The sequence below is a fragment of the Miscanthus floridulus genome, chromosome 11, assembly GCF_019320115.1.
Source record: "Miscanthus floridulus cultivar M001 chromosome 11, ASM1932011v1, whole genome shotgun sequence".
NCBI lineage: Eukaryota > Viridiplantae > Streptophyta > Magnoliopsida > Poales > Poaceae > Miscanthus > Miscanthus floridulus.
The window spans coordinates 91,944,674-91,954,526 of NC_089590.1; the positions used below are offsets into that span (position 1 = coordinate 91,944,674).

General features: G+C 49.3%; 1 protein-coding gene across 2 annotated transcripts; it reads left to right on the plus strand.

Annotated features, from left to right (window-relative positions):
* Positions 1 to 5,708: 5,708 nt before the first annotated feature.
* LOC136492614 (endonuclease 2-like) lies at positions 5,709 to 9,853 on the plus strand. Of its 2 annotated transcripts, XM_066488592.1 has the most exons (8): positions 5,714 to 5,909; positions 6,012 to 6,183; positions 7,558 to 7,650; positions 8,651 to 8,790; positions 8,879 to 8,971; positions 9,069 to 9,136; positions 9,231 to 9,301; positions 9,442 to 9,853. In XM_066488592.1, exons 1-8 carry the CDS (start codon positions 5,799 to 5,801, stop codon positions 9,564 to 9,566), a joined length of 873 nt encoding a protein of 290 aa, XP_066344689.1. In that variant the 5' UTR covers positions 5,714 to 5,798; the 3' UTR covers positions 9,567 to 9,853. The 2 variants fall into 2 exon arrangements, with proteins under 2 accessions (XP_066344690.1, XP_066344689.1); XM_066488593.1 differs by lacking the exon at positions 7,558 to 7,650 and having other exon boundaries at positions 5,709 to 5,909.

Sequence of the window (9,853 nt, forward strand, 5' to 3'; positions counted from 1 at the left end):
AGACTAGAACACCACTAAAAAAGCACACAACCACCAAAAGAGAAAATCACACACACTAGTGATTTGCAATACAAAGACTAGAACGCCACCCGTGTGTCTGGGAGAAGACAACATGTACCTGGTTTCTGGAGGATATCCCAAATATATATAACTTACAAAGGAGAATAATATTTTTCTTTCAAAAACTAAATGATTTCTGTGTAACCAAATCGACCAATGGGTGCCGACCACCTCTAGTAGTAGAACTAAAAGCTTCAATTCTTTACTAATCCTTTCTAACCAATTGCAAAATATATTTGACACGCTACAGGATTTTATGTAGACCTGAGGCAACCTGAGTCATGGTTTTATTAGTGTAGATCAAAGAAGATCAAAGATTTGAGCGTAGGTTAAGCTTTAAGTTTCATGACCCACTTCAACCCCCTCATAGGCTCACTTGACCCCAAAGTATTGGGGTGAAGTTTTTTCTCTCATAAAAAGAGCCTATGTGCAGCTATCAATGGCATACTTCGTGAACACATATGAGTATCATGTATATATTTGATACAAATGTATATACCTAGATACATATGCTAGTACTACTATACTAAACAGGGAAAGTAAAATTTACCCTTAGGGGTATGTGCTCCATGCACATGACCATTAGATGTGTATAAGAATGTGCACTGCACGAGGACGTGTGCACATACCCTTAAGCACACAAAAAAGGTGTTCCTACATACTAAATATCTACTATATATACACGTATTTGCAAATTCAATTCATTTAACTGACAAAACACTATTACTCGTTTACCCATTGGAGCAAGAAGAGTGTCGTCGGGGACCAATACTAGGGTAGCCGAAGAGGAGGGGCTAATGACCATCAACGTTGATTCGTCCGCGCGATCAAGTGCGCGACTACACCGCTTGCTAGGTCCCGCCTCGTCCGGCCACCGAGGCGGTGGGCCCTGCCTCGTCTTACCCCCGAGGGTTGGCTCCGCCTCGGCTGACTCCCGAGGGCTGGCTCCATCTCGCCCGACCCCCGAGGGCTGGCTCCGCCTCACCCGACGTCCAAGGGCTGGTCCCGCCTTGCTCGACGTCTGAGGGCTGGGTCTACCTCGCCCGACCCTCGAGGGCTAGCTCCGCCTCGCCCGACGTCTGAGGGCTGGGTCCGCCTCAACCGACGTCTGAGGGCTAGGTCCGCCTCGCCCGACCCTCGAGGGCTGGCTCCACCTCGCCCGACGTCTGCGCACGACTCCTTTATAATGACGCGCGCAGATAAGGTAGGACACTCAAGTCAACCTCAATACCGAGGACCGTACCCTGCACGCCGGTAGGAAAGTATCATCAGGCCCTGCTAGAAGGGTGCTTTGCGACCTTCCAGGCATGTCAGAGCCAAAACAGTGTTGTAGGCGCCGACATTTGCCTTACAGTGTTGTGGGCGCCGTCATTTGCCCTCGGGCACGGGTCCTTACGGAAGCTCACGACAATCACTATGGTCCAGAAGGAAACTCACATCATCCACAGTAACGGACGTGCGGTCACTGTGCCGCCTGCTCCCTGTATGGCGGTTGATCAGCACCCTGGTCCGCCACGCCGCCCGCCGGGGCGCGATGGGACGTGACAACTCGCTGACAATGCCAGGACATGGCATCGTCAGCGAGTTGATGCCCAGCGCGGCCCTGTCAGGGTCAGCGGACATACGCCCGGCATGGAGCTATCCCTGGCACCGCCTGCCATGTCAGCGGGGCCCACAAAAAGGAAAAGGAAGACCCGCCGTCCTTGAAGGACTTCCTTTGCCTCTGGTTTTTCTCTTTTCTCCTATTTGTAATCCCTGCTCTCTCTTGGCCTATAAAAGGAAAAGCAGGGCACCCCACTAAGGGGATCGATTCAACACATCACAACAAAACCACTAGCATTGAACCTCGAACACATAGTTGAGTAGCGACCTAGCTCTTGGCACTCATTCGATCTTTCCATCAGAGACTTGGGACCTATCCCTCTCTTGCCCGTTTGTAACCCCTACTATAAATTTTTTAGTGCTAATAACATGAGAAGCAGCCACGAACTAGACGTAGGGACATTCTGTCCGAACCAATATAAACCTTGTGTCTTTTTAGCACACCATCCATGCCAGATGCACAATAACACAAATTTACTCGTTGGTGTTTACTCGAAACACCGACAGTTGACGCGCTAGGTAGGGGCCTTTGAGCGTCCTGACATTAACATCAGGCAACGGATGGCTAGTCATGGCATCAGCTGGGTCCTAGGCGCACGCTTTGGGGACCTGGGCTTCATCGTCATGGTGGGAGGAGAGTTGGCATTGGCTCACGCCGCCATCCAACCTCTCCCCTCCATCGGCCTCGACACAGTCGACGAGGTGGTTGAGGAGCTGCAGCTGCATGCACCGGGGGCCCGTGCCCCCGGAAACAACTAGCTCCTCGACTATGGGAGGCTTGAGTACCAGCTCGGCGTCTCCCTAGGACCCCAGCCGTCCCGGGAGGACCTGCGCCACCTCACCTTCTCTTACATCAACGACATGGCGCAGCTCGCCGGAGGGGAACCCCTCTCTCCAGAACACCTCATCCGGAGCGCCCCGACAATGCTTCCATTTAGTCTCCGCAACGCCGTGGAAACCGTTAGCCACCTTGTGGCGCAACGCATGATTCCACCTCCCACGAACGATGAATTTCGTGGGGGTGATCGAGCACGTCATAGAATCTTTCCACGACCTCCTCGCAGAGGAGCCAGAGTCGCCCTCTGGCTCTGACTCTAGCAGGGGAGTCATCACCCCTCTCGCGAATGCTTCATGATAGGTACCCCTGAGGGACACGTCGAAAGCGTCCACGAGGAGGAGGCTACCCCAACAAACGACCTCGACGATGAGGCCGAGGGGGAGACAATAGCCCCACCACGCATGCGGGTGGAGCAGCTGAAAGCCCGACACTAAGAGCTCGAGGAAGCGCGACTCTAGCTCGAGCAGGAGCGTGCGGAGCTCGATCGGGAGATCGAGCGCCATGGAGACGGCGGGCGAGTACGCGCCATGGCCCGCCACATGAACCAAAGGATCATCACGGACGATGAAACACTCCCTCGCTTCATCTGGGCAAGCCAGAACATCACCGCCATGGCGGCCTTGCTCCATGGTCTTCTAGAGGCCGCGACGCCTGAGGATCGTCGGGCCCACCACGAGATTCACACGCTGCTCGAGCATGCGGCGGCGCAGCAGGCCGAGAGCTCGTTGTCTCGGCGACGTGAGCTCGACGCCAACCAATGCATGCTCTCCGAGCGCCCCAGCAGGGAAGCGTTGGTCCACCAGGCACCACAAGGCAGCAGGCAGCGCGCTGCGGTCCCGATGCATCAGCGTCTCGCCCGCAACCATGATGCACGCGACACCCTTGACGCTCGCAGGCATACCCACGATGACCTGAGAGAGGGATCAAGAGCTTGGCGGCTCAGGGCATCTCTCGGGTGCCTGCTTCCAAACGAGGTGAAGTCTCATCATGTAGCGCATGGCCTGACCAAATGATATTTCGACGCCAAGCGTGACGGGAAAGAAGGCTTACGAGGAGCTCTACGAGGCGGGTCCGAGTGCTTCCAATGTCGAAGTGTTGCACGCCCAATTTCCTGACATCAGGGTAGGGACGCGGAAGAAGCAGCGACGATCGAAAGCAGTTTCTTAAGTCGAAGCGCCTTACATCTCTTGATTGTCTAGCTTCTAAGTAATACAATACCTTGTATCAGTATACTAGAACGGTTTTGAAAGTACCATCAGCGCTGCTTGCTAAAATTTCGTTCTTAAGAACTCGAAGTCAATGCCTTGTCTATTAATGTGATGAAAACGAGATCGAAATTGATCCTACAACTTGATCACTACTCGTGCAGTGATCAGCACGTGGCCCACGCCGGTGGTTGGGACCTCCGGATCGAGCCGTCGTTCGCGTGGACAACTGGACATGAAGGAACAACACGTTGTTGGTTAAGCACTGCACGTGAGAAAAACTGACACACTCACACACCTCTGCTGGAGGAAGTTTAGTTTAAGCAAATGAAAGATGCTTATTATCTCTACCCTATCGGTTAACATACTGATCGAATACTGATGCTCATTTGGTGCAAGCCATATAATTAATTTCCTTGAAAGTGACATGCATCCGGTCCATGTGGACAAAATTTCTAGGTCCCTAAAGCATCAAGGGTGAGAAGAAGGAATATACTATATATATAATCATGTTATCAAGTATTTATTGAAATTTTATTGCAATAAGTTTTTAAAACATGTTCATATATCGATTAGAATGTTTTAGCAATTTTCTATATTTTTCATTTTCTTAGAGCTAAATTTATTTTTGAAGCATCTTTAGATATTTTCATGAGCTTTAAATATTTTATTTGGATTTGACATATCCCAATCCATCTTCAGAATGTTTTAAGCTTCAAGATATTCTCCGTGGTTTAAAACATTATCAAGTTTTTACTGAGTTTTTAACTAAAAAAGCGATAAACCACCTTTGAAACCACTCAAAAAACTAGGGCGGAAAGGTACTTGAACGGTTTTGAAAGTTCAAGAAGATAAAATGTCTGGTTTTGAAGTTTAAGGATGAAAATAGATGGACATTTTCCTCTGTGAGGCGAAGCAAAGTGGTTTGGAGGACCGTGATGGGCTCAAGCGGGATGAAAAGAAGCGGCTTGATAGGGGCACGTGAGCAAAAGTTATAGAACTGTGCTGGGCTATGTGAGAGGGATATGATCGGATTTGCAGGATTGCAGCCCACAAGGATTGGAACCTTGGAATGGTTATGACTTATGAGTAGCATTTTCAAGAAAGGGTCCATGCAAGATATTTTTTAGACAACTTTACCCTTGCACACTTCTTCAAGGAGATGGGTTCGAATGCAGGACCTGCATGCCCACAAGTGAAGATCTGCGCCACTAAACTAGACCACAAACTGAGCATCCCAAAGGCCCAAACTAAAATGGCGTGCGAAACTGCAAATTGATACCTCGTTCACTATTGTATACACTATATATACAAGACAGACAGGGATAGGTATACGCCGGCCGGCCCATCAACCATGTGCGAGTGTACCAGTACGTGTTCTTCGTATCCAAATCTGAACTTGAGTACACTTGACTAGCACTGAAGTTAACGTGCAAATTGTTCATGTTTGGCCGCCATCACTCATCAGACTACTTAAAAACGATGCGAGCATCGGAGCATGCGAATACTTCTGTTTGTATCATCAGCGACGCTTCCTAAATTCATTCTAAAGACCCCTCGAAGTCAATGGCTGTTCTAACATCGACATCGAAATTGAATGATCCTGCAACTGGATCACTACTCGTGCAACGATCAGAAACCACGCCGGTGGTTGGGGCCTGGCCTGGGATCCGTCGTGTGGACAACTGGACTCATGAAGGTGAAGGAACAGCACGTCGGTACTTAAACACTGCACATGAGAAAAACTGACACACGTCTGCTGAAGCAAGTTTAGTTTAAGCAAATGAGAGATGCTTATCTCTATCATCCGATCCTATCGATTAACATACTGATCCAATACTGATGCTCATTTGGTGCAAGCCATATATTAATTTCATTGAAAGTGGCATGCATACGGTCCATGTGGAGAAACTTTCAAGTCCCTAACTCAAGCATCATGGGAGAGAAAAAGGAATATACTATATAATTACACGGATCACATCAGCTAGCCGGTGTATAAATAAGGGAGCAGAGCGCAGTACCATCAAGGTGGTTGAGGTGAGAACAGGAGAGTCCCATCGCAACACACAAGTAAGAGAAAGGGGAAGCGCACGATGGGCGTGCTCCTGCTTCTTCACGTCCTCCTCGTCGCGGTGGCGGCGAGAGCTCCGGCGGCCGACGCATGGGGCAAGGAGGGGCACTACATGGTGTGCAAGATCGCCGAGGTAACTGAACCAGCTTGAATTCAGTGCATGAGTCAGCCATAAGCAACCTGGAGATCGAAGCTGGACTCGTCGTAACTGTGGAGTGATGTATATATCATGCAGAGCTTTCTGACGGAAGAGGCCTCGACGGCGGTGAAGGACCTGCTGCCGGGGTGGGCCGGCGGCGACCTTGCGGAGACGTGCTCGTGGGCGGACACGCAGAGGTTCCGGTACCGCTGGTCCAGCCCCCTGCACTTCGCCGACACGCCGGGGGACTGCGAGTTCGACTACGCCCGTAAGCACCCCGGACTCTGAATCCCTGATATCCATGCAATCTTTGCCGTTTCTCAGAATTCAGATCAGGTCGTCTCTCCGTTAGCGCGCACAGCGAGCTTTGCTAGCTGCCTGACGATCCATGTCGTGGTCGACCATTAGTGCGAACTTTGCTTAAAGAAAGACATTGGAGCGAGTAGCTAGATCAGATGGATGGCACGTCGCTGTCATGCTCATGCCTTACGTCTTACTGGCTAGATAGAGAAGCAGGCGGCGTCAGCCAAGTGGTTGGGTCGTTGGTTCAGAGACGGCAATTCGGCAGAGATATTTGCGGGCGGTGTGTGTGTGTGTGTGTGTGGGGGGGGGGGGGGGGGGGGGGGGGGGGGGGGGGCGGTGTTTGGCGGTGGGGGGTAACAGTTTCCCATTATTTGTAGGATACAATCTCAAGGGAATAATCATGAGAGAGAGAGGACGCGTAGGAGCATACATCTCCTTGCTTGCTTGTTTGGTTGGGCAAGGAAGTTAGGCTTGCGTCAACACCACAGAGGGCAACGCAAGCATAAGTGCATACCAAGTCCCTGCAACAAGGTTAGGTTGTTTGGTTGGTAGCCAGAAACGATATACTACTACCACTATTGTATATAATGTGCAAGTTGTAACGAACGCATGCAGGTTTCGTGTACCGTTTTACAGATGCTATTTTTGTTTTATCACAAAGGAAGTTGAAAGCTTTTTCTTTAGTCTGTATATATAGAACACAACAGTCAAACAGAAGATGAGAAGAAAGGTAGGTGAAGAAATCCTAGTGCCAGTACAAACTGCCCAAAAAGTTCAGAGCTTAGAGCATCTCCAAAAGTATCTAGTATTTTCTTCAAAAAAATAGAGTTTTATAATTCCTAAAAAAATATTGGAAAGAATAAAGACGGCCATCTTCAAGAGTTTCTAATAATCCACTCCTAAAATATAGAAGACAATTTTACATCAGGATTCCTATACTATTTTTAAATTATCCTAACCACTTTTATATATTCTTTCTCTCTTGTACATTTGCATCAGGAACCCTTTTCTACTCTTTATTCTTTCTACGTCCTTCCACCTTTAGATTGGCCGACAAACACGCGCGGAGAGAGAAGATACGCGCGACTCGGAAGCGCGTAACTTTACGCGGAACATGGTGACTTTTTCCAAGTTCTAAAAGATTAAGAGGATGGATTAGGAGTTGTTGGAGAGGAGTTTTTTCTCATCTCGTAAAAAACAGGGATTTGGAACGGATTTAGGAAACTCTCCGAGATGCTCATCTTTTTTTTTATGGTTGGAAGGACGTAGTGCATGGAACTTACAACGTGGTAGACGAGGACTGATGGAAATGCTCTGCTTGCTTGTGACTTGGGAGCAGGGGACTGCCACAACACGAAAGGAGAGAAGGACATGTGCGTGGTTGGAGCCATCAACAACTACACCGCGGCGCTCAAAGACTCATCAAGTCCATGTAAGCACCAGTCGTATTAAAAATTAAACATAACCACCCTAGTATATTGTGAGACCCCGCTGGCTGGGCCTTGGGCCGACCGTGGGCTGGGCCAAATCGGTGATTACTGTAGCTTGGGTACTGTAGCGTCGCGAATCACTGTAGCACGGGAGTAGTACCACCGCGGCAGTTAAAACTGAAACGAACGAACTTAAATAGCCAGCCCAATGACGCGTAGTAATCTTTGGTTAACCGTTTTACGTGAAGCGAGGACAAAAGCGTAAATAGGTTGCTACGTAGGTAGGGCCTATTCCTCGGTAGAGTGGGCTTGTGCCGTGTCTTAAGACCTGGGTCGTTACAAATGGTATCAGAGCCAAACTCTCGCGGTTTCACGAATATATATGGCTCGGGAGCTCGGACAGGCTGCGCATGGCTCTAGCCAGAGCATGGCACTCCTTGGGCCGAGGAGCTGGGAATATATATACGTGGGCCAAGAGAGAAAATTGAGTCGAGCGGTTTCACGGACATATGGCTCGGGAGCCCGGACAGGTCGCGTTTGGCACTTGGGCCGGGGAGCTGGGAATATGGACGTGGACCAATAGAGAGTCGATCCGTTTAGACCCTTTAGACCCTCGACGAGGACGTCGAGTCCTTAAGGGTGGGTATATGTGAGACCCCGCTGGCTGGGCCTTGGGCCGACCGTGGGCTGGGCCAAATCGGTGATTACTGTAGCTCGGGGACCGCGAATCACTGTAGCACGGGAGTAGTACCACCTCGGCAGTTAAAACTGAAACGAACGAACTTAAATAGCTAGCCCAATGACGCGTAGTAACCTTCGGTTAACCGTTTTACGCGAAGCGAGGACGAAAGCGTAAATAGGTACCTACGTAGGTAGGGCCTATTCCTCGGTAGAGTGGGCTTGTGCCGTGTCTTAAGACCTGGGTCGTTACATATATCATGCATCGTAATCATATGACTTTGACCTCGCTCATCCGGCCATTGCCTGCACCGCTCTGATCAGTTGATCCGACGGAGAGCCTGATGTTCTTGGCACACTTCGTCGGCGACGTGCACCAGCCACTCCACTGCGGCCACACTGACGACCTCGGCGGCAACACCATCGTCGTCCACTGGTACCGAAGGAAGACCAATCTTCACCACGTACGCTTATATATAGCTTCACAAACTCAGCCAAACATCTCACTGAGTACATGTATAGCACTGTAACCAACCTTTGCTGGTTCTTCAGGTATGGGATGTGAACGTCATTGAGACGGCCATGAAGGACTTCTACGACAACGATCAGAGCACCATGATACAGGCCATCCAGCAGAACATCACGGTAAGGACAGACAGACCTGGTTCAGGCTGCTTAATTTTGCCTTGTTAGTACTCTATCGTAAGTACGTAGTGTTGATTGAGCTGTTCTCGTCGTCCAGGAGGAGTGGGCTAATGAAGAGAAGCAGTGGGAGACCTGCCGTAGCCGGACAAAGACTTGTGCTGAAAAGTAAGCTCATGATCTGCATGCAGCCATTTTTCTTCAATTCTTCAGAAGTAAGCTGAAATCTTCAGAGGCTAAGTGCTGCTGAAAACACATGCAGGTACGCTGCAGAGAGCGCGAAGCTGGCATGCACGGCGTACGAGGGTGTCGAGCAGGACTCCACCTTGGAAGGTAGGTTCCCAACAAACGTATACTAGACGGATCAATTTGTGAACCTGATGATTCGACTGTAGTTTCCCTTAGATTTTATTTTAGAAGCTTGATGGATATGTGAATGTGATGCTATCCTTTTGGAACTGAACTGCATGCAGATGACTACTTCTTCGCTGCGCTGCCGGTGGTTCAGAAGAGGATTGCTCAAGGGGGTGTCCGGCTGGCCGCAATACTGAACAAGATATTTGGTGGGAAGAGCAGGCTTCAGATTCAGAGCAGTTGATTGATCCATCCATCCAGTAGGTGTTAAACAAGAGAGGAGTGGGGAGGGCATGGTCTGCAATCTGAATTAGAATAAGAGTATCTTGTCTGACAATGTAACTACAGTAATCACACACAGCCACTACAGATCAGAATAGCTCACGAAATTATTGTTACAAAATTGAAGCACTTGTAGTACTGTGCAATAGATGATGCAATCACATTTGTATTCAAATATATATTCGTGTATCTTTCAGATCGACGTAATCGGAAATGTTATAAAAGAAATTTGAAAGGAGAAGATAAGAA

What these genes read in the sequence shown, in the direction of transcription:
- LOC136492614 (XM_066488592.1), top strand. Translation starts at nt 5,799, where the DNA reads ATGGGCGTGCTCCTGCTTCTTCACGTCCTCCTCGTCGCGGTGGCGGCG. An exon ending in CTGCGAGTTCGACTACGCCC is followed by an intron (nt 6,184 to 7,557) that starts GTAAGCACCCCG and finishes ACTTGGGAGCAG; the next exon opens with GGGACTGCCACAACACGAAA. An exon ending in ACAAAGACTTGTGCTGAAAA is followed by an intron (nt 9,137 to 9,230) that starts GTAAGCTCATGA and finishes AAACACATGCAG; the next exon opens with GTACGCTGCAGAGAGCGCGA.